Source organism: Psammomys obesus, unplaced genomic scaffold (assembly GCF_907164565.1).
Source record: "Psammomys obesus unplaced genomic scaffold, mPsaObe1.curated_primary_1811, whole genome shotgun sequence".
Classification (NCBI taxonomy): Eukaryota; Metazoa; Chordata; class Mammalia; order Rodentia; family Muridae; genus Psammomys; species Psammomys obesus.
Window position 1 is genome coordinate 6,197,320 of NW_026586589.1, and position 25,486 is coordinate 6,222,805.

The 25,486-nt window shown below is 45.5% G+C and overlaps 1 protein-coding gene across 1 annotated transcript in view; it reads right to left on the bottom strand.

The window, feature by feature from the left end:
• Ctnnbl1 (catenin beta like 1) overlaps nucleotides 1-25,486 on the bottom strand; it is a 153,251-nt gene that overhangs the window by 82,250 nt on the left and 45,515 nt on the right. Inside the window, exons 4-7 of the mRNA XM_055602422.1 lie at nucleotides 21,405-21,546; nucleotides 10,545-10,640; nucleotides 3,703-3,796; nucleotides 934-1,025 (exon numbers count right to left, since the gene is read on the bottom strand). Of these exons, the coding sequence (XP_055458397.1) occupies nucleotides 934-1,025; nucleotides 3,703-3,796; nucleotides 10,545-10,640; nucleotides 21,405-21,546 (424 nt within the window). The remainder of the gene's footprint in view (nucleotides 1-933; nucleotides 1,026-3,702; nucleotides 3,797-10,544; nucleotides 10,641-21,404; nucleotides 21,547-25,486) is intronic.

Here is a 25,486-nt window from a genome sequence, read left to right on the forward strand (position 1 = left end):
CAGTATACATTCTATGGTTTTAAAATCTATATTAAGATTCCATAGCATCAGTTTTCACATGTAAGTGTAAAAAAAAAAAAAAAAATCCCTAAGTTTGATAATGCCTGGTGTTGCCAGGGAGCAGCAAGAAACCTTCTCACTTCAGTTGGGCAAGCTTGACAGTGGACAATTTTGCAACACCTAACTCAAATGTTAATGCATATCCCCTTTGGCCTGCTCATTTCACTTCCAGAGATTTACCACACAGATGAGCTGAGTATACCAGAATACTGTTGGGATGTGAGACTCACTGCAAACTACTTACAAAAGGAAAAACTTGGAAATGTAAGTATTTAAGTTAAACCTGAGAGCTCGGGAAGGGATGCAGGCCCTGGGCTAAAACCCCACCACTGCATACATTGGGCAGGGCGGTGCACAATTGTAATTCCAGCACTTGGAAAGTACAGGCAAGAAGATCAGAAGTTCAAGGCCTTCTGAGTTGCAGGCCAGCTTGGGCTGCATGAGTCTCTATCTCAAAAAAATAGCAATTTGTTAAGTCTGTCCAATGGAACACTAGGCAATTATTAGTTCAGTGAAAAAAAAAAAACAAACAATTTGCACAAGGAAACATTCTATAATTCTTTTTAGGTCACATACAACACTGTCACCTATATATTTGCAGAAAAATATATACAATATTTTTAACAATAAATGCTTTTTAAAAATGGAACTCAAATAAACAATTTAAGGATGAAAAATAAATAAATAAAAAAGCTGGAACTAAAAAAGATCCCTTAAAAGAGGGTTGGAGAATAAAGCAAGAAAATGACAAGAGGTACCGGAAACTTCCCAGACTAGACCATATGGCAGGGGCTGACAATGTCTGTCAACACCCTGGCACCAGCCACATCCAGAGTAGAGACATGTGAGTGGCAGGGCCACTGGTCCCCTTACCTTCAGCCTCTTCAGCAGCCACTGCAGAAGCCCCTGCTGGGCGGCCTCTGTGCACATCTCTGGACGGAACTCAGCCATGTTTTCCACAATGGCTGAAAGAGACAGACACCAGTCACTGGGGAGGGCATCTCTGCTTCCAGCTGCATCAAGCTCGCTTCGCATGACAGGCACTTGATTCTCTGTCCCACTTCCCCGTATCCCTCCCCACCAGATGCTGTTGTCACTTTTAGATTAACCAGGGAGGTGCTATGTTGGGTTTTTTTTCTTCTTCACGTTATATTATAAGTAAAAGTCATAACTGAAAATGATGAAATTCACAGAAGGGATAAGGAATAGGTTTTTATGCTAACAGAGGCAAGTCCAGAGCAGAACACGAAGAAGGGGGGAGAACTGCCTAGCAAGACCCACTTAGTCCCAGAGGTCTGCAGCTAGTCAGGGCCAAGGCAGGACCCCCGAGGGCAAGGCAGTTTCTGCCTTTTCCAACTTCCCCATTCGGTTTCTCTCTCTCCCCCACCCCCGCCCCCATTCTAAATCATGTGGAAACCAGCACACTGCCACGAAGGCGAGCGTGATCTTCTTAATTGAACAAAATAATGTGTGCAGAGGGGGAAAGGCCATGCCGCCAGCGGTAGCTGCCAGGTACCGGGAAGCAAATAATTGGTCCTGCTATCTCCTACAACAGTCAAAGTGTGACTTAGTAGGAAAATTAAAAATTAGGAGGCAAGGGGAAAAAAGCTATTACATGATATGATATCAAGAAGAAGGGCATTAAAATATTACCACTGTCCTTACCACATCAAATGCTTTCCTTCCCTTCAGGGCCCCTTTGCTTCCTATCTTAGAACGGGTCACTCTCATGAGGCAGATACTGTTCTGTGTTCCCTTAGCACAATGTCCAGAACAGGCTGGGCCTGAACTCTGAAGGCAAAAGGGCTAGAGACTCACTCATGACTCTTTCCTGAGTCAAGCTCATTACAGGCCAGTAAAAGAACGGTGGGTAGTCCTAAGGCAGGGGGCCACATGCTGAGAGTGAGTAGCAGAGGGACCCAAGAGATGAGACAGCCTCAATCAACTCCTCCATTCTACCTTGATCTGTTTATACTTCCTTCACACAGCCTCCGGTTGCACACAGGGTACAAAGCCACACTTGCTGGCTTACATGGTCTTCCAGACTCTGCATAGACTTACTCATCTGGTCCCACTGCTCCAACCTCACCTCCTGCTCTCACTGTCCCAAAGCACAGCCTCAACTTAGCCAAAGACAGCTCGACTCATGTCCCCACCAGCAAAGGGCATCTGACTTCTTATTCAGCCCCAGTCAGCTCCCTCGCAACAATGTGAGGCCCTTGCTCCCAGCTCCCAGGCTGCTCTTCACTGGCTCTAATGATAGCTTTGGTCACCAGCACTCTTTCCTCTCTGTTCTGAGCTTTTCCATCAGACCACCCTTGCATTAGCCATGCCTAACTCATCCTGACCTGTCCTAGCTCCCAGTACCATGCCTGACAAACACGGGTACCTAGGGGTTGAGGCAGGAATGAATTTGAATGTGGTAGGTGCCTAAGAAAAATCCATGTAGAGCTGCCAGGCCCATTACACCAGGGCCTTTTTATGAACAGCCAGCTAGGACTTTTGATAAGCTTTCAAGTTGCAAAATCCAGCATTAGGCTGACAGATGGCATGCCAAATTCTGCCTCGACATTAGAGCCAGCCCCCAACCACAGGCTGTTGTGTCCTCCTCTCTTACTCCCTGGGTGCCCATCTTCCCTCTTCTTTACGATAATCCACAATGAAGGATGTAGAACTACAAGGGAAATCTGCAGTAAACACAAAGGAGCCGAGAGGGAAACTAATCTCATCTAAACTCCTGATTCTGCTCGGCCCCCTACACCTCTGGAGCTCTGCTTGCAAAGCTGCCACCGCTGGTTTAACTGTGGTGCCTCATGAAGAAGCAGCCTGCCCAAAGGCACAATTTTAAATAGGCCGCTGGCTTGGCAACTTGAGAAATTTAAGAGAGTTGAGTGAGGGAGAAGGAAAAGGACTGTAGAGGAACCTGCTGAAATGAGCAGGACTCAGGGGCAGCCAACAGTCACAGTATTTCAACTCACTTAACAAAGCCACCTGTGCTGAAGACAAGGACACGCTAGTGCTTTCCAGAGCAAATACCTTTCCTGTAATGTGCACAGTCATGAAGATCCAGTGAAGCAAGGGGGTAAGAGAAGCTGACACAAAACCACCAACAAATTTCAAACTTAGCTTCCTGGGGTAGGGGTGGGGCCCCTGCAGGGATTTCATCTGAACTTCTGGAGGCAAAGGCTTTGATGGAGAGATAGCTCAGTGGAAAAGAGCTCATTCTGCTCTCATAGAATATCTGGGTTTGGTTTCCAGCACCCACATCAGGAGGCTCACAACCACTTGTAACTCCAGCACAATGGATCCAACAGGAATCTTCTGGGTCCCACAAGGGTATGTAAATACTCCCCAACATACATATACACATAATTAAAAACAGTATAATCTTTAACATAAAACTTAGGAGCCAGCATGTTTTCTCTCGGACCTTTACCTCTTTAGTGGATAATAGCTTTTACTTACTACCTATACAACACACTGAAGCCGTAACTATATGAAATGTACACATGGGCCTTCATTTCTGAAAAGGCAGTTCTGGAGCATTGGAGAAAACAAACAAAACAAACAAACAAACATTTGGTTGCTGACTGGCTTACAGGGAGGAGAAGCAAACAGCATGCCCCAGCTTGTGGCCCTCACCTAGGGTGTTGTGGACGCCATCAGCTTCCTCCCTCACGGACTCATCCAGGCGCTCCAGATTCTGCACCAACAGTGCTACCACCTGCCCGTCCACCTGCAGGAACAGAGAAGCAAAGGGAGAGAATGATCCATCACACACCAGTCCCCAAATGTTCCCATTCCCATAGTCACAACTCTCTGCTTTGAATGAACAGACTCAGGGCAGAATCGGCAGCCTGTGGGGCTGTCTCGACCCTTCACCTCTTCAAAGCACCTCGGGGCAGGAAGGGGCAACTCAGTTGAAGGACACAAAGGAAAACTCAAGTTACAAAGCTGGGAAATGCAAGGTTCTCATGTTCATTCTTCCACCTTACCTCCCACAAGCTCTCTACTCATGGGTATGAGGCATTTGCAAAACATGCTTTTAGACCACTAGAGCTGTGGGGTAGGAGGTGTGCTAGTTTCCTTCTGCTGTGCTCAGCTCTAGCTTTCTACCTTTACACGCTAAGCTTTTACCAAACCATTAATTCTGAAGAAGCCTAGTTCCCTCTTAAAAAGAAATAGTAACACGATCAAATGCCTTACATCTGGAATACATGTAATACATGAACTAAGTATCTCTTACTTGATTTACACCTTTTGAGGTAGGTGGGAAACACAGCAGCTACATAATACAGCCAACAGCACACAGCTGCCAAGGAGTGACAAGCAAAGTCAGGCTTCCTTCTAGAATCCTGAAAAGCCGTTCCTGCCTTATACTGCCATCTATCCGACACTGGTTTGGGGGACTGCCTGTGGGTAACCCCAGGGCATGCAGGGAAGGAAGGAAGAAAGAAGGCCCTCATTTTCTCTCCTGGGGATGTGATATTCAGCTAAGAGAGCTGTAATCAGGCATCTAGAAAGACTCCCCTGCCAAGTGCCTTGCTTGCCTAATGTAGGAAATGAGGATAAAAAGGAATTCTATAGCAATTGCCAGAAAATGGGGGGCACTACTTTTGGTTAAAGGAACAATGCAAAATGTCCAGGAGCAAGTTTGTATCTAGCTTTATACCCATTCCATGCCTCTCTCCCCACTGGTGAAGAAAAAGTCAGATTCTTGATAGCAAGCCATTTACCCCATACACCCTGGCACACTTCAAGGTCCTGAACAACTCTGCACTTAGCAGATGCCTGAGCGGCCTTATCTCACCAAAATAAACTTATGTGCCCTCACTGTGTGCACCACTCAGTGTGCTTACAGACAGTATCCCATTGACCCTGCCATAAGACTCACAACTCTCACAGAGCACACAACAAAGGCTCAGAGAGGCTAGGTAGCCTGGCCGGGGTCACAGAACTGGAAGCAGAAGTGACCAACTCTGTTACTTTGGTGAGAATAGAAAGGCAGAGAGAAGGAAGGAGAAAGCAGTGAACACATGTCACCAACACTCCCTAAGCTTTGTGCAGAAAGCTGACACTCTACAGACCTGGTTTGACAGGACCTAGGGGTGGCAGCAATGACAAGGACAGATACCAAATAAGGCCTGTCTGTCTCTTCTGGGTGAGACTCGGGGACTACATCTGAACATGGAGAGAGTCTGAACTTAGTGACCTGTCTGCACACCTGATCACTAGTGTGTGGCGCGCTGTCTAAGCTCTCCCCTGTGCCTTGGAGGAAAGCACAGGTAAGGAGCTCACTGGGGAGGAGCCGGTGCCAGAACCAGGAGGGCAACAAGCACTTTCCCCCTTCTGCCGGAAGACACACCATCCTGCTCTCAAGTCTCAGAGCCAATAAGAACATTAAGGTGTTTCCCTTACTAAACTGAAAAATTTGTGCATGGGGAAACAAAATAGCGAACATCTGGGGATAAGTACAGACCGTGTCACAGCTTATTTTTTCCTAAACCACCCCGACTGGCATCTCTCCCCCAATCCTGAAGTGGCAAACACCACAGCCCTGCTGGGCAGCTTGTCGCTCCTTCAGCCTGCATCACTGGCTTCCGCTGCCCGTGGCAGCTTTACCTGCATTATTTGTCTCTTTCCTGATTCTTAGTTATGCTTCCCATCTCTGCTGTCTGGAAACTGGCGGGGACCGTAGCAGTGAGCAACGCGCTTAGATCCTAGAGCAGAGTGGATATGGATGATGGGTGTCTGGCTGGAGGAAAGTCTTTTTTTCTTGTTACAGAAATCTAACTTCTAACAGGCAGACTTTTTAAGCTTGCAAAGTGTGAAACTCGATGTTTAGTTGGGTTAGATGCAATTTTATCTGATTGCAGGAGGGCTGAGAGCAGTCAAAATACATTTAGCTCAGAAAACCCTTAGAAAAGTATTTGTATTATGCATGGCTCTGGAGTCGTCTAGTAAGGAGCGCAAATTAGCATTCTGTCTGCTTCCCCCAGCCCTCAGGCCTACCTTCAATTTTCTGGACCTGTGACCAAGTCTGAAACTAAAAACAAATCCTGCTCGGGGATTAAAGCACCAGCCAGAACAACCCTGGCCTTGGAAATGAGGACTGAGGCCTGGCATTTTCTGATAAGTCTCTGGTTATTTCTGCTTGTTAGCAGGTCCCCAAACAGCAGGTCTCACTCAGACAACGTTTGAGGGCATGATCAGACATTTTTTTCCACTTGACCAAAGAGGAAGGATGTAAGAAAAGAGAAGGAAATAAGGAACCAGGCAGATGAGAGGGTATGAAGAGGATTCCCTCTCTACCTGGCCCACTCTATAACACTCAAGGGCCAGATTAGAGTTCTTCCACCCACTAGGAGTTTCAGAAATGTCATGTTTAAAAAAAAAAAAAAAATAACCCCCAAACATATGGAATCTTGATCAAATAAGTTTTGAATGTCATAATGCTAAAAGCAGGCCTACTGTCATCTCTTGAGAAATGGGCCTCCAGTCCTGCCCTCCCACTCCCCACCCACAGCTGCCTGTGGGGTTGTTCTGAACATCTAGACATACACTTGCCAGTCCCCTGTCTATAGGCTATCCACGCAGACAATCTCACAGCGGCCTACAGGAGGCAGAACTGCTCCCCCACATCTGAGTGCACTTACCGGTGGCCCCTCTCATTCTCCCTGTGGCAAGCCCAGTCTCACCTTAGTCTGCCCTGTCCTACCCTGCTCATGGCCATTCTGAATGGCAGGCTTCTTCTTATACCCAGAACTCAGGCCTCTCTGGAGAATCAGATCTAACCTGATCTCCAGGCACTCAACTCATGCCATTCCATTTTCATTCCCTGCATGGCTGTGAACACTGTGGGTGGTTTAACTGTTTCCTCATGTCTTGTTTCACCCCCTGAAAGCAGAGACTCCAGTCTTACTGAGAGCTGCAAGTACCCATTTCAAGGATCAAGAGCAACTCAGCATGCAGTGAGCATCACATGAACGAAGACCTGAGGAGCTTTGTTTGGGGCAACAGAGAGAAAGAAGAGAATGTGAATGGAGGCAAGAAGGACAGGATACAGAGGTTTACATGGCTTGGCTACACCTGAGCAGCACAAATCAAATGGCAGTCCAAGGCAGATCACAGCAAGCTGAGGACTGACAGCAGGCGTGTGGGTGTGGAATGGGTGTGGAAGGGAGCCCCCTGGTTCTCCACATCAAAGCTACACTTGCGAAAATCCAAGTCTTTAGCCTGCTTTGATATGAGCTCTCTGCACAAGCTGTAACACTGGCCCCAGATATGACCAGTCCTACTCTTCACCCCACAGAGCCTGCCTTCTCAACATCCTGCCCCGTATCCTTACTACTGGTGTTTCTTTTAAATGAAACCTCCATCTTTTAATGTCTTATTTAGACCCATAGCATCCAAATATTTATAAATAATTACTCAAAAATACTTTCTGAAATATTTTGAACTGAAAAATGTTAAAGTTCAACAAACATCCACAAACATGTCACTGTGTGGCAGATGACGCTTATCACCATCACCTGACATTTGCAAAGTGCTGGATCTCCATCAGTCCTGGAAGATGGCCAGCAAGTAGCGGGTGTTTCTAAAGATCTCTAAATACCTCACTGACTCACGTCTATACTGTGTGACAGACATGAATGTTAGACACCTCCATTGTACAGACGAAATGCAGCATGAAAGATAAGGCAGCTTTCCCAGGGCGCACAGTGAGAGGCAGAGCTGCAGTCCTGACCAGTCTCCCAGAGGAATCACAAGTTGGGAAAGACAAGCTGGTCCACACGAGCTATAATCCAATGTGGTAAGTTCCCAGGGACAAATTCTGCTGAGAAGAGATGGGAAATTTCCAGGAAAGAGCCGAGGCTGGAGGAGGCTTGGAGGGATGATGTGGAGAGTCCCGGAAAGCCCAAGGAGGCAGTCACTGCAGGCCATGTGCTGCCTGGCCATTGCACTCAGGAGTCTGTGGAGGGGTTAGCCAGGGAGTTCTCACCAATGCAATAGACCTCACATCTACGGTCTCCAGAAAAGTCCATCTCCTAGGCTCCTAAACCGCTTTGTTCCAAAGCACAAATACTCCCTTCGTGTATACAGAACAACAATGAATGTGTTCCAAAATTTTAAACCCAAAAGATTCTCAAGAATGCCAGGACAGCACTTTCCTCACAAATGTGGCACTCTATTGCTGGGGACTTCCAACTGGGAAAAAGACCAAGGCAATAACTGCAAACTGCACACCACAATAAATCCTGCCATGTGCCCTCTAGCCTCTGCTCCAGTGATTCCAGGCTTCCAATATTGGCCCCAAATTAAAACTATGAAGATAACTCAACCCTTGTAATATGAGAATACTTATCAAACGTCTCCCTCAATGTGGCACAAGGGCAAGATAAATGGAAGCCCACTCTCTGGCTCTGCTTACTGATATTTACTGATGGCTTCTCAGTGCTAGCAGACAGGCAAAAAATATATTGGACTCCAGAATGCCCAGTGTTTGTGATTCACAAAAGCCCCACCAGGATAAAGCCATAAGAGTCAAAGTCTTAAAATAATATAATCATAAAAAATCACAAACAAACAGGAAATCCTGCACAGCAGCTACCTAATGGCTCCCAAGCCTGAGGACGAACTGTTTCCTTCCAGACAGACAATAAAATCTGTGAGACGCAGTCTTTGTTGGTGGGCTTGGCAACACGAAGACACAAAGGGGGCTTTTGTGTGAGCTGCCGCTTCTGTGTAGGTTCACAGCATCTGCCTGGCTAGCTGTTCCTCTCTCATCTTCTCCATTCACACAGGCAAAGGATGGTAATTAAAACCAGCCCAGGGACTAGGCAGGAAGGCACACACAGGGCCACCGTAATTAACCCCTGGAAGGTAAGTCTGCACAAATGACACTGTGGGGACACAGTGCAGGAAGGAATGCCACAGCCTTCTTACAAATGTTCCTCAAAACAAAAGGCCACCCTGGCAGAATCCTTCTTCTGTACAGTGGTTCCAAGGAAAGGAAAAAAAAAAAAAAAAGGTCTCAAAGCCCATGAAAGTGGCAGCTCACTCCAGGAAGGAGCAGAGGGGCCTGAAAGGAAAACAGCCACAGAGATTGTCACGCTGGCTGTGCAGGGCCCTGCTGGACTCCAGCCTGGCTCCGAGACTGCCCTTCATCTCCAGTGGGTTCACCCCCCCCCCTTCACTTACACCACATCTGCAGTGAGCTTGATGTGGGGAAGAGCTAGTGTTGAGAACCTTAAGCAAAGGGGTAGGGTGTGTTGCAGGGGCGGCTCCTTGGGCACTGAGATTCCCAGTCCTGCTACCCTCATTCCGAAGTCGATGGGTAGGGCCGAAAGGCAGCTTAATGACACCTGTACCTGCCTACCACGAGTGGCTTCGATGGTTTCTAAGACATTACAGACTGCACAGAAAGCAGCACTTGCCAACATTCTCATCAGAGAGAAGAGGCAGGGGAAGATAAAAGATGAAAAGAGAGGACCAGAGTCTGGAGAAGTGAGTGTACTGAGTTCCCATCAGATTTAGGGTAAGAGGCTAGACCAGATCCTCCTACACCACTGGCTAGCTGTGGTGACTTTTCAATCTGGAGTCCTCCCTCAACACAGACAGGGATCAGAACATACAGGCTTTTGCTTCAGTGGACACAGGCCTGGCTGAGGACCTAGCAGAAGGAGTCTCTGGGCTTCCTCACATGTCAAGACAGGACCTGTGGGACAGGCGCTAGCTACCCTGGCGCTGCCTGGATAACAGTTGAGGGAATGAGTGAAGTCTGAGTCTTTGCCTTGGTGTCACAATATGGTAATGCAAGACTTTAATTCAAACACAAAGGAAGCAAAGGCAGACGGAGAGCCTTGAGTTCAGATCTCTGTGAATCTGAGTCTACAAATCAAGTTCCAGGCTAGCCAGGGCTACACAGTGAGACCCTATCACCGACTAAGTAAGACATGGGCAAGTGATACAGTTCTCACCTACAAAAGATCTCAGATTTGCTCTTGTGTTTTTAACATTCTCTCAGTCTCCCTGATGACCCATCTTGTGAAAACAAGTAACAGCATCCATCCTTATTGCAATTATAAAACTCAAGACAGAAAGCAAACATCTGTGAGATCTCGCCATCAAAAGATTAGTAGCAGCCCAGTGAGTGAGGGCAAGACACAGCATTAAAGAGGGAGAACACAGAAATACTGTTCTACCTTTCTTGGGCCCCAGCTTCCAGGATGTAGAAAGGAATGAGCAGGGCTAAGAGAACAAGAACTAAGTGCCTGGCACTTAGTTAATAGGCACTTAGTTAATGGGCTCCTCTAGTCTCCCTCACAGTCCCACAGAAGAAAGCACCCCACCAACTGCATTTCTACGCTCACTTGTTCCGTCCAGCCTCAACCCGGAACTCCTGGGCCACCATTCACACACAGTGGCAAGGATAAGGTCAACGCTGTCACAGTTCCATGAAACCCCTGGCATGAGACACTTACCAGAGCATCGATGAGAACTTCGGCCCCTTCTTCGCTCTCATGGAGGGTGTCTATGTCTGTCAGCTCCTGAAGCAGATCGACCACAGCTATGGACACATGTGATGAGTGTTAAGGATATCCCAAGAACACTGAGGCCCTGCTGACATCGTGTTCAGATTTTTGGCTCCCCTTGGGTCACCAACCACTTCCTCATTAACACACTCCAGCTTCACCACTACCCTTTCTCCCTCTGTGGGAATGCAGATGAACTGATTCACTTACAGCTTAGCTTTCAGGTCTACTGCATTTTCATAATTTCTCAGCTTTAAACAGATCACCTAGGGAAGCTGCATTTCCAGCATCTTTACCCTTATTTCATAACTTCAGCTCCCGAGACACAGCATGACTGGACCTGCCTGGCACAGCGCACCAGCAAAGGCAGGAGAGGTGACTGACTACCAGGGGGTCTTCAGAGACCAGGGCAGGACAAAATTGCTGGGAAATAAGCCGAGTGCAATGGTGCATGCCTGTAATCCCAGGACTCAGGAGGCAGAGGCACGTGAATCTCTGTGAGTTCGCGGCCAGCCTGGTCTACAAAGCAAGTCCAGGACAGCCAAGGCTATACAGAGAAATCCTGACTCAGGGAAAAAAAAAAAAAAAACTGCTGAGAAATATAAAGAAAAGGGTTTCCATGGGGCAGCCCTGGGCCCCAGCTGCACTCCTTCGATCCACACAAAGGTGAGCAACGGGGCTGAAAAATGTTAAGTGCTTAGGAGTGCATCCTGTTCTTGCACAGGACCCAAGTTTGGTTCCCAGCACCAACATCGAGTAAGTCACAAGTGCCTGTAACTCCAGGTCCGTCGACTCTAATGTATTCCTCTGGCTTCCACACATACGTGTCCCTCCCCCACAGACATAATTAAAGTAATTTTTTAAAATGTGTGCAATGGAATCAAAACATGTGAACAAAGAAGAGAAAGAGAATGAAGTATAAGCAAAAGGAAACATGAAGAAAGGAAAAAACAAAACAAAACAAAACATAATTCTTGAAACTAGAAGGCCGAAAACTAGGCTTTCTTTCCCTACTAAAAATGAACATCTGTCTGTCTGTTTCTCTTATTTTGCTCACACAATCTGCATTTCCTGAATGCTGTACCAAAAAGTGGGAAAGGCAAATCCGTTCATTACACTGGTCCTCAGTCTCCTCTGTGAAAGGATAATCAGAGACATTTTAAATCACATAGTGGAGGCAGTAAGTAACATGTATCAAACAAGAATACAGACTGTGAACTGTATCTACCCTTTCCAGACCCAGCACGTTAGGAAAGAAAAAGACACAAAGACACTGGTTGGGATGGGGAGGGCTGGAGAGATGGCTCAGTGGTTAAGAACACTCACTTGGCTGCTCTTTCACAGGACCCACATGACAGCTCACAATTGTCTGTAACTCCAATTCCAGGGGAACCAACACCCTCACATAGATAAATATGCAAGCAAAAACACCAATACATATAAAATAAAAATTTAAAAAAACAAAACAAAACAAAAAAATATTGGTCAGAAACCAGACAAGTAGAAGAATGGGGCCATACAAGACAGGAAGCAAAACCACAGGAACAAAAGCACAGGTGCTGGAATTCACAAATCACAGAAGAGGAGAGAGCAGAGGATGAGAGGAAACGTTCTAATTTCGTAATTTAGTGAGGAAAACGCTGCGTAAGTGGGCTGGAAAGAGTGGCTCACTGGGTAAGAGCATTTGCTATACAGTCATAAGAATCTGAGTTCAGAACCTAGTGCCCACATAAAAAGCCAGAGACAGGAGGATCACAGGGCAGCTTAAGTAAAAGACCCTGAATCTTAGGAACAAGGGAAGCGGGATAGAGAAGGATACCCAACATCCTCCTGTGGCCTCCATGAATGGACATACAGGCACAGACACGCACATGGACATACACACACAGCACTACCACATACACATAAATTTTATTTTATTTATTAATGAAATTAGAAGAACAATTTGTGTGTGTGTGTGTGTGTGTTTTAAGACAGGGTTTCTTTGTATAGCCCTGGCTATACTAGTACTCTTTCTGTAAACCAAGCTGGACTCAAGCTCACAGAGATCTGCCTGCCTCTGCCTCCCAAGTGTTGAAATTAAAGGCATGCACTTGGTAATTTTTTTAAAAAAACAGAAAGAAAACACAGTGAAGAGGCAAGCTAGAGCCTGTGTGGGACACAATGGCATGCTTTGAGAGTTGGGGTCAGGGTGCACAGATGGTGGGGAAGGGTAGGAGCCAGGGCTGAAAGAGGCGGCCTGCTCCACAGCTGCAACTCACAGAGAGCGCAGAATTAGAGACAAGGGGAAGCTGGTGGAGCCAGGACAGTCGCACCAGCAACAGAACGACAAATAGAAGAGGCAGGACACACTTGATAAGAGTGGAAGAAGTGCTGACTGCTAACTGAGAATTTTATGAACACCTTTTGCTGAGAGAAAAAAAAAACTGGAGGTTTACTGACTAGATGACCATCATGAATAAGTAATTAAACTTTTCATGTCTCTTTTCCTCTTAAAGGTGATATTTACCCAAACCACAAATGTGCTATAGACAAGATAATGAGCTTCAAGGTCTTTAGACAAAAATCTTTTACATTTTAAAAATGAAGTAACCAGAAAGATGTTGACATAAAAGACCATGGGTCATACTTGACATACAGTAAATGCAAATAAAGGCATTTCAATTAAATTTTTTAAAAGCGAACAAGTTAACGCGTAGAAACCCAGTGCTACCCTGCAACCAGGAATTAATAGTTTGAACTCTGTGAAAGCGGAAACAGTCACCATCATAAAGCCACCATTTTAAACATTATGATTGGACCAGGGCCAGGTACTGAGGTCTCACAACAGTGTTCCACAGTAAACTGGGATCCTCACTTCACAGACCAGAAAACTGAAGTGTGGAGTGATCACACCCATAGTCGAAAGAGCTAAGGGAGCATGCTGGGTCATGGTCCCTGATCCCAGTCATAACACCATGTCACACAATTCAAACATGACTAAATCAAGTAGACTCTGCTTTACTGACATTTCTGCAATCACAGGAAATAAAGACCTACTGTTTATTTCTGCCATAAATTATTAAAAGTCTTAGGAAAAAGGATAAAATGTTAATAACTTCTCATCTAAGGAACTCCCACACTTAAACTCTCTTAAAAAGTTCTTATGTATGATAAGCCATCCCAAGCTTACTTAATATGCACAGCGGCTTCTAGCTAGCATCTACCCACGCATCCATTCAGCCATCCCTCTATTCATCCCCAACCCATCCTTTCCTCCCTCCCTCCATTAGCCTACCCACCCCTTCATCTATTACCTACCCACCTGCTCCATCTATCTACTGATCTATCCACCCCCAAGCCATCCATCCACCCATCCCTCTATCCATCCACCAACCTTCTCACCCTTCCCTCCCCCAGTCCCATCCTTACCCACCCCTCCATCCATCCACTGACTGTTCTATCCACCAGAAGATCTTTCCATCACTCACTGAAACCTTCATTCATCTACCATGGTCACCTGTCTATAGGATAAGGATCTGAATCAGGTGTGCAATAAACAGAAGCATAAATGATTACTTACTAATTAGTATGCATAATTATTCATAAAACAGACTTAGGACAAAGTAGATTACAGACGGTCACCAACTTACAACGGTTTGATTTTTGATATGCTGCCTTTATAGATGTGTGTAAGGATATGCAGTCAGTGGAAACCACACTTAGACTTTGGGATTTTGAGCTTCTCCACACTATTAACGGGCAGTACAATATTCTGCCTGATGCTGGGCAGCAACCATGAGCTATAGCTCCTGGTTGCCATATGAGAGTGAATGCCCCATATTCCACCTATATTCTCTTGCTAGACTACATGTGGTAGCCTAGAGGTACTACAGACATTTTTGTCTTAAGATAGTTCAACTTGGTGATGGGTTTATCGTATCTAGCTAGGTGACAGATGAGTCACCAAAAGTTTAAAGGTAGGGATCATTACATACTCATCTTTGTTTTGATGAGCGGAATGGTCTGATAATTAATACGAGCCATGTAATCTTGCACAAGGCCCTCTATTTCCTTATGTCTTAGTTTCCTCAGCTGCAAAACGTGGGTAATCATCTCTGTCCAGCTCATGTCCCTGTGTAGCTATAAGAGACAGAAGAAACCACATCTACTGAGGTCTCCCCATAGAACCCAGAGCCATTACTGTGGACTAAAACTAGCATGATATGGTCTCCACACTGGGTCACACTGGGTTGGAAGACCTAACGTTTATTTTGCTTCTAAAATCTTTGCGGCTTATTTTACTTATCTTTGCTTAGTCCACACCATGTGCCAATGTATCTCATTAAACCTAGGACTTAAGTGGGAAAATTGATAATAGCGGTAATTTTACATGGGAACCCAACGACTTTACCAAGAAAAGTCATTTCATATAATGCTCTAGTATATTATTTTCCTGGTTTGCTTTCCTGCTTCTTTTGAGAATAAGCTATTCATCAGATCTACCAAACATCTTATCTGACCCACCACTGATTTTATAGAAATCTTCAACTTTCCCCAGAAAACATTTCAGAAGCCAATAAAGAGCCCATAATTGTGACCATCTACTCCTAGGGAAAGTGATAAGACCACAAGAAGGAAGGTCATGTGAAGACCAGAAATAGGAACAAGAGCCAGCAAGATGGACAGACAAAGAGCATTATTCCACAGGCAGACACTGGGCACTGAGTTCTACCACAGGCAGACACTAGGCATGGGTGATGGGCTTCTCAACTGCATAAGGGAAAAGCTCTCCCATCTAAGCATAATAGGAAAGCAGAGAGCCTCTCTCTCTGAGGATGACTAAGGTACAATTTGTTTTGTTAGCCTTTTTTGTCATGTTGAGTAAAAGGGCCACCCCACTGGCTCCCCCTGAATCTACCCACTCCAATATATTTATACAACAGTGAAGTGGAAAAGACCAGCTGGCCATGGACAGCCCCTAACACAGAGGCTTTTGGACAAGAATGGTATTTACTTCTGTTGTGTGTTTTGGCTGTAGATATTTGGTTTGGGGCCTGATCTTCCTTAGTATTGGTACAAAAACTGTTAATCTTATTAACATCCATAGAGATGTGTCCACAAGGAACAAAGTTATTAAAGAAGAAGAAGAATGAGATGCATTGAACAGACGGCTTTTAAAAAGTCATTTAAAAAAGACAAACCAGTATAGATTCGGAGGATACATGTGATTTAATGCAGCAAATGTGGTTTTCTTTAATAAAAATGTTTCTGTTTTCTTTGAGGGCAGGGTAGTGATTAGATATCGCTGAATTAATGCAGACGGATTTCAAAACTCAGACAACATAGTTCTCTCCTTTGAAAGCAGCAGCACAAACTCCCCAAGACAGGATCTGGATTCTTAAATTTATATTGATGCTACATCAAACTATATGGAGAGTGTATACTCAGTCAACACTGAGTACCTACTAATACCCATAGGCACCACACATACCACAGAGGAAATGTACAAAGCAAGCCACCCGCCCTTGACCTTCTGAAGGCATAGGCTGCCTCAAACAAGATCAAAAGTTATGTTAAGACAGCTCTAATTTTCTAAATTGTCACTTAAGCTCTTCTAAACATGTTCTTTACAACATATTAACTGACTCCAGAAACAAGCGTGGCTTATCAGTAGGCATTATCTAGAAGTCAGGTGACACACAAAGAAAATAAGACAATCCTTTCGGTTGCAGTTTTGAGTCTGGAAATATCAGGCTCAAAAACAAAAGCTCAAGATATGCATGTCTTGTTAGACAGCACTTGCAGGAGAGCAGCGAGGCAAGAACCGGCTCCCTCCCAGTCCAATTAGAAAAAAAGGCCCCTTGACAGCTTAAACCTTCCCAGTCCGGTTCTTGCTCATTAATGATGGGTCTGTAACACAAGACACCCTAGACTACAGTGCACACCCTCTGGGATAATGTGGTGTCTCAGTCAGTTGGTTCCACTTTAGCATTCCCAGACCAAACTGCTCAAGTTCAATTGATCCCTGTTGGTCTAAGAAAAACAAGTCCACTCCTTTTCCAAATCCCCACGGTAACTCTTCACAAAACAGCAAGGACAACTCCATATGTTCTCAGGCTTGCTAAAGTCCGAGTAAATACTTGGAAAACAGGGGTAAATACTTAGAAAACAGCATTAATTGCCACCCCCTAAAGCTGGCCCCTACAAAAAGGAGCCATCCCATCGCCAGCAGAGAAACACTAAGAAGTTTCTCCTTTCCCACACATCCAGTTGATGTCACAATGAGACCTGTTTTTTCCCCCTTCCAGAATCACAGGAGCAGGGGAGGGGGCAGAAGGGATAAATTCCGTTTAGACGGCCTGATCCTTCTTATTAAAGGAAAACGCACTTTGCTGCAGAGCAGGAGGCACAGTTACCTTCCTTCCTTCTTTCTAAATAAAGAAATTTATGGCCCTGGTATCCTGATACATTTGTAATGACTACAGGCCTGCAAGATGGGAAGAACAGCAGCTCCCACTGCCCAGGTAGAAAACACTGAAACAAACCTGAGCTGCCCTCATCCCCATCCATCAATCTCTAACCCCTGAGCAGACCCAAGCTGGGGATGAAGCTCCCCTCCCCAGAGCTCCAAGGGTACCTCCCAACATACACGAGGCAGTAATCTGGGTGCTCTACCCTTAGCCACCCTGGCTGTCTCTTGCTTCCTAGTAGTGCGCAGCATACTTACCATATAACGGGAGAACCCGAGAGGAGCCAAGTCTACCAAAGAGACTTCAGCTAGGTCTCGCTGACTGAGCACTCGATTGAGAAGATGGCAAATGTCACAAATATGGGATACTTACAAATCTGGTGCTACAATGATTGTTTCAAAATAATTTTAGCAGAAGGGGTGACCAGCTACCATCTGTCATTTCACTGTTTTACTTTCTCCTTGTTTTCTTTCTCTTCGTTCCTTCAGGCAAATTAAGGCTTACACCAGGCCATCACCAAACTGAGAAAACTATCTTTCACATCTTTGCTTTTATCTTTCTGAAGAACTGCACATGCTTCACACCCGGTGGCGTGGGTGTGTGTGAGAGAGGCTGGCACTCTGAACATGCTCAAATAATTTATGTTATAGGGTATTATTTAAAATGCACTATTTTGAGAGGGCATTTGGTCGCACCTCATGCTTCCTCTAAACACATTTAAAGTGGCCCTTGCTGCCCTGTAAGGTGGGTCCCCTCCTCTCCTCACAGACCAGAGTTGCACTCTGTATCCAGCCCCCGGGGGGAGGAGGGGGTGACGGCGCAGACAGCTGACAGGCCCTCACCAGCAGCAGTGGTGCGGAGAGCCGGGCTCAACGCTGCAGCGGCTTCTCACGGTTGAAAGGACTGAAGGACGAGGCACAAGCTGTTGCCTCACATCCGACGCCTCTTAAGGTTACAACAAACCAGATTCGGATCCAATTAAAATCCCCATCATTTATGTTTCATCTGAGAAAGGACAAAGCAAAGATGACCTATGCTCGCTGGGAACACAACCAGCCATGTATGGTCCTGGGTGATAAATGAAGAGTTAAAAAAAGATTAAAAATTGAAGTCATGACAGCCATGAAATTGTTTATTCATGGTAAGGTGTTGCAGGCAGTTACAGCTGTACAACGGTAAATTGTTAACAACCGTTTCCTGAAGAATTTCCATTATAGATCACAGATAAGACAAGAAGCAGTGATCACCCTCTGATGCAGACAGTATGTTAGTTGTGAGTCAGGAGGGCCTCCCCTTTCCCGAAATCACTTTCAAGAAAACTCGTACTTTGAAAGGATGACATTTACCCTAATTGCTGCATCTAATTAAAATTAAGGTAATTAAAAATATTTCAAATGCACTTTAAATGTGATGTAGGGCATAATTAAAAATCAGGTTTTAAAAAATATCATTAGGGCTGTGGGGTAAGGGCTGGCAGAAAGAAGGGGGAAGAACAGCTCGGCTCTGGGAAAACAGGAAGGAAATGGCAGTCTGTCAATGACATTATAGGGAGATACAGTTTTCCCTTTTTAAGGACCAGGACACACGAACTTGAACATCTGTGCCCTTGCCTTTCCCCAGAATGTGGATGTTGAGCAGCGCTGCTCTTGTCAGTCTTCTCCCCAGCAAGAACGGCCGGTGAATCAGAAATGTCAGCGGCTTGCAGCACGGCTGCTGATGTTTTGAGTTAGCAAGAAGAGAAGAGTGAGAGCCGAGTTTCCAGAAACAAAATAAGGAATTTCTGTCTTAACATGCAAAGTGACAGGTGACTAAGCAACTCTGTCAAGGGCATAGGAAATCCCACTGGGGAGGTACCAGGTATGCTACAGGGGCCAGGGACATCAAGTGCCAGCCCTGACCGACGGTTAGCAGTCCGACAGAGTTCAATCTCCCGAACTCACACCAGAAAACGGGTGCAGTGGAGTGCACCTGAAATCTTAATGATGGCAGGAGGAAAAGCAGTGAAAAGCAGAGCGCTAGCAACTTGCAGGCCACCTGGCCTGGCTCATATGGTGAAGTTCCAGGCCAGTAAGAGACCTGTTGACCTTGATTTTGTAACAAACCTACTTTATCTAGGGTTGTTAAATGGTTCTACCTCCCTTCCAACTCCCCAACACCAGGCAGGAGGGAAAGAAGGTAGTGGAGACAGGAGATGGAGTTCTCTCTGCTGCTTCCCGCTGGGTAGGGTAAAATGATTCCTTTGGGGGAAATCCCAATGTCAGTCGTCCAGAAGTCCAGAGAACCAGCAAATCAGCAAACAGCAAATGCAGCGGCAGGACGAACCAGCAGCAAGCAGTCCTCCAAGCAGCCACACCTTCTTCCTCTGAGCTGTCATATTTATACCCCTCAAAGTCCTCAGAATTCAACTAATATCACCTGGCAAAGACCATGCTCCACATGAGGCACTTAGCAGGTTCGGACAAACGAAAACCCCCAACTTGGAATTTTAACAAAAACATGTTTACGTATCATAAACCAAAATGTTCACAACACTGACCCTTTCTCAAACCAAAGATGAAAGGTGCCTGAGGACCATCCCTGAGGTTGTCCTCTGACCTCCACAAACGCTCTACGTTCTGTCTGCTCCCACATACATGTGAATACACATGCACATATAAAAACAGTATTAAATGACAAATGAATCAACAAGGCAGTAGGCTGAGTCTGGTGGAACTCCGCTCTACTACTCAATATGTAAACCACAAATCACACTACAGTGCTCGCTCACTGAACCTCTCCTTGAGTAGGCCAGCCTTGTGTCAGGGACCTGTAACAGACTGAACAAATGTTTATACCCCCGTCCCCAAATCCTCTGTTGAAACCTAATTTCCAGTGTGATAATACTTAGAGATAGGGACTTCGGGAAGTGAAGAGGCCAGAGGTAAGATCAGTGTCCTTAGAAAGAGACTTGGCAAGCTCCTCATCCTCTCACCGTGAGAGCAGCAAGAAAATGGCTCCCTGGAACAGATACCAGCATTACCAGAGCCTTGCTGGACTGTCCAAAACCAGAACTACAGGAAACAATTCTTTCAGTCATTTATGAGCCACTGGTCCACGGTGCTTTGTAACAGCAACCCAAGCTGCCTAACAGAATACCCAGCATGCCTATGGGCTAATGCTCCCAGAGCACCTGAGCAGTGGTGCGCTCACATACCTTACAGCACACTGACGTGCCTATGAATGAACTTCTTACTCAGAAACCAGCTGACCCGGAACCCCACAGCAAACTCTGGCAGTCATCAACCCAGGGACGGGCCAAGCCACTCTTAACAAGAACAGCACACGAAGCGTCAGAAATGTCTTAAGACTGCCCTTCAAGAAGCACATTAAAACCATTCACTGATTTATTCCTGTGAGAACTGTCAGGAAAGAGCAGAATCAGACATGCTTTCAGGAGAGAGCTTCCCAGAAAGATGAAAATCACATGAAGCAAGGGCAGACTCCCGTGAACACCACACAAGCAGACTCACTCCATTTGCCTCTTACCTTTGGAAATCCGTAGTTTACACAGAGCTACACTCTGTGTAACGACATAACCCCATGCACGGCGCATAAGACACCTGCACTGCAGTGACTGCACACATGACAGCAGAGACAAAGCATGAAAGTCATGACGCACAATTTGTTACACGGAACATTGCTAAGTGCCTACTGTGCACCAGGAGCTGTGTGTGACAAGATAATGTCCCTGCTTTCCTCAGTAACACTAAGGGACAAGGTTGTTAACTCTAGCTTTACAAGTGAAAATGCCAAATTTTATTGAAAATGAGCCCAGGAATCAAGCCATCTCGTCTGCTTAGGTCTAACGCTCACTCAACAAATAGAAAACAATATTTACTGGGCCTCGACACCAGTCTTCTTTAAGGAACTAGGAAATAGTAGTGGACAAAGCAGACAAGCTTCCCTATCCTCTGGACATCCCGACAAGCATTCTGCCACGGTTCACTGCCTCCTCCAGCCTCAATCCACAGAGCCATCTGTTAGCAGAATGATGTCTACATCAACACATTCAAATCTGTCTGGCCCTGCCTCAGGAAGGAGCCTCCAAATTCTGATCTGGAAAACTGTTGCTGCTGGTGTATGGTCGGTGTTCTAGCCCGAACAGAGACTAAGGCAATTAAAGATCTACCTGAGGCATGTTCTACAGAGAAAGCCAGGACTTTCAGATGGGTGAAGAGCAGTGTGCATTTCAGGATGGGGGAGAATTAGAATGGACCCAGAGCAGCAGACATGACAGCACCCACCGGCAGAGACCGGCGGGCATAGAGAGCAAACAGCTCTCCCCTGTCAGCCGTCCGCCCACACAGATGGGAAGGATATCTGTATTATCGTGTCCCAGCAAGCCGAGAAGTGACTGCACGGCACTCAGCTCCACTAGAAGGTGGTACAGGTCAGGCATGGTGGCCACCACATGCATCTCCTGAATGATGTCATTGAGGTCCAGCTCGGATTCCATGAACCTAGGAGAGGAGAACAGACAGGGTCACTGACAGGCAAGGGCTACTCCTGGCATGTGAGAGCAAACAGCAGCACAATCTAGCCTGACAAATCTGTCAAAATGTCTACAACAGACCAACCAAGAAGTACACTCATCCAGACATCACACTGTCACACAATTTCCTTGGGAAATCGATTTCCTCATTACAAAAATCAATCTTGGATTCAGATCTCATTACAGGGGTCCCCTTACGCCTACAGCCACAGCTGCCTTTTAAGGCCCTCGAAGCATTCTGCAGCAATAAATGATCTGCCTTCTAGTCCTATGGATTAGCTACCATTACCCCTTGGGGTATAATTCACTCTGGAGCCCTGGACTGACTGTGCCCTAATCCAAAGAGGGTTTCTTTTACTCCCCTTCAGATCAAGAGCCAACTATTTTCCTCAGCCACCCAAAGGAAGAGACTGAGACCCTGCAGCCTCCCAGCAGCCACCCTCTCAATTCCCACAGCTCTGGTGAGATGAGAGACAGGTCACAGTTCAGGCTGATCTAGTATTCTAGCTGATCTAGTATCTGACATTCTGCAATCACTGCTCCTGTCACTCACATGTCTGCCCTGAACCTCCTCACAAACCTCTGTCTAGACACGGGGAACATTTACTCTCTGCCTGCCCTCCTCGGTGCCTGAGGACTAAGGCATGTCTGGATGAACAGAACAGGGATGTTTGTTCCCAGAGGCAAATGAGCTAACACAAGTACAGCACCCGAACAATGCCTGACCCAGAGTGACTGAGAGGACATGGGGATGTGTCCAGGCTCCAGAGCTCAGTGGCCTAGGCTTTAACCTAGCTCAGTTGCTTTTCTGCTGTCTCTCTGTCTCATTTTCTTCATCTGTAAGTGGGACGATAATGGTACCCATCCCAGAGGGTGCTGCCGAATAAGAGTCAAGATACAGGACACTTCGAGTAACTCCTAAGAAGCAGGAAGAGCCTGCATACACTGCGTCTGTCCTGGGCTACTGCTGTCACTCTGCATCCAGCTGCTAGTCTGTAATGGAAGCTTTGGAAAAACAAGGACTCTAGTGTTTGCATCCTATATCCACAAATGTCTCACTAAGTGAAAGCCACAAAAAAAAAAAAAAAAAAAAAAGACATAACCAAAACCTGTGAGAGCCAGGAGGATTCAGACACTGGAGTCTAGAATCCATATAGTCCTAGAGACTATGCTTTGTTAAAACACCCATAGTTGATAGCCCTTTGCCATTGTTTTCTTAAACACTTTTTTTTTTTTTTTTTTTCAGTTTTCAAGACAGGGTTTCTCTGTGTAGTGTTGGCTGTCCTGGACTCACTTTGTAGACCAGGCTGGCCTCGAACTCACAGAGATCTGCCTGCTTCTGCCTCCCCAAGTGCTGGGATTACAGGCATGCACCACTGTGCCTGACACATATATATTTTATAATTATAAAATATCACTTTTCACAGAAAACTGGGAAAAGAAAGGTGAACCGTGTAAAAGTATACCGAGGTCATCCATAATCCTCTGAACCAGAAATAACCATAAGTGATATTCCAGTGCGTTTGGGTCATTTTTCTCAATTCTTAGCCTTTCATCCACAAAGCAAATCTCTGGTCTATGCTCAATTGTACTGCTGCTGTTAATACTAGCTAAACATCCTTTTACAACAGGAAGAGCCCATTTCTGACAAAGTGCTGTTGAATGGTCGTGCTCCTTCTCCCAAGAAGCCCCCGACTGATCACAACATTCTCCCCTGTGCTGAGCCTGGTCCTGGCTTCCAAATCCTTCTCCAGACAGTGCTCCAAGAGGGGACTGCCAATCAACAAGAGTGTGTGGGAGACTGTTTATCTGAAATTCCCATTGTAAATCATCCATTTTAAACAGCTGCAAGGTATACTCGCCCGTGATGGTATGTGGTAATTTATTGAGAGAATTCCCCTTTCTCAGGCACTCAGATAGCTTCCATTTCCGCCCTCCCCGCCCCCCCCCCAAAAAAAACCCAAATGGCATATAGCTGTGCACATCCACAATCACTGGGTGGAGGAAACTCCCAGGAAGGAATAAACTCTGTGTTTGAGGGCTGTCCCCTCTTCCCCTCTTCTCCTCTTCCCCAGCAGCGGTAGCTCCTCAAAACTGCCTCCAGTGCAAGACAGCAACGAACGCATTTCAGACATTTTGCATTTCTGATTTAAAAAATTATGGTTAACATTTTTCTGTTTACTATTTCCATTTATCCTTTGCCCATTTTTTAAAGCAGGGTCTCACCTTATTTTCTGATGGTCTCCATCAGAAAATTATTTTCTATGGTCTCCATACTAAGGAAATTAATCTCCGTCACACTAGAAAAAAGAAACCCAAACAAAAACAAAGACACAAACAAAAAACCTAATACATATGCTATCCTTTTTTGACATGCTGGCATTTCTTATTTATCTATTTATTTATTTATTTATTTATTTATTTATTTATTTATTTATTTAACTATCTATCTATCTATCTATCTATCTATCTATTTATTTGTTCGTCTATTGGCATAAAAGCTTTCAAACACCCAGTTTTTCCTTTCCCAACTCTATTCCACATGTCTATTGGTGAAGTTTTTCTATGGGAAGATCAGATATTTTATATCTTATGATATTTATTTTAACATGCTATTTTAACAAGGTCAACTTTATTTTCTATGAATGTTTGGCCTGCTGCCATAACTCTATAATCTACTCTTTCCCTCACATCTGAAGAAATGTCATCTATCACACACTAAACTATGATGCATATTTCCATCTGTTTCTAGGCTTTCCACTCTGTCTCACTGATCTATTTACACACTCTGGAGCCTCCACATTCCCACACTGCTGCTTTCATCTTCTGCTGTAAAACAGGCCTTGTTATTCTTTGCAGTTAAACTGTCTTGCCTACTCTTACCTGCTTATTATTCAAAGTAAGTTCTATAATTACTTTATCTATATTTCCCAAAATCACTTTTAAAGGCTCCTTCTTCTGTGCTTGCAAATGATTACGTTTTTAGACCTCTGATCCCATTCAGAATCACGGACCTGGCTTGTACAGGACTGTATGGAGGGCTTGTACAGGGCTGGCAGTCCAAGTCCAACGGCAGAGCACTTGCCTGGCACACAGAAGGCCCAGGTTCAATACCCAGCACCGCAAAAGGAAAAGAAAATTGCACTGGTGTCAAGCATCAATGTGTGGGGTAAACCGGGTAGCCTCAAAGCAGCATGAAGTGCAGAGGGGACCTGCTGAGGCAATGCACCCGGCTCACTCACTAGTGAGCACAGGAACTACCATAGGGCCTATGAGAGGAAGGAACAAAGGCAAGCGCTGCCACAGCATTACTGCATGGAGCCTGCTTAAGAGAAGACAGGATAGAGCTCACATGCTGACTAGACGACCCTGGAGCTTTGTGGCATCTGCTACACAGCTGTACTTCAGGGGACAGAAACTGATTCTGGGGAGTAACCAAGACTCCAAGGAGACCCATACCCTCTCACCTGAAAAAATCTAATAAAATTCTCTCTCATTCTTAAGAATCTTACAAATCAGAATTGCCAAAAGATGGAAGAGGATTCTTTGCAAAGTTAGGTCGTTGTCATTGGGAATGATTAAAAAAACAAAAACAAACAAACAAAAAAACACCAGCCCAGGATGCTGGCACACACCTTTAATCTCAACCCTTGGGAGGGGAGGCAGAATCTTGGTGAGTTCAAGATCAGTTTGACCTACACAGTGAGTTCCAGGCCAGCCAGGGCTGCATTGTTATACTCTGCCTCAAACGTAAAATAAAGTTTCCCACAATGTGTCTTAGTACATTCCGGCAATCCCAGCACTGAGGAGGATCACAAGTTCAAGACTACTTTGGTTATACAGTGAGTTCAAGAGCAGTCTCAGCTGTGTCTCAAAACCTTGTCTGAAAAACCAAAAGCTGGAGCATA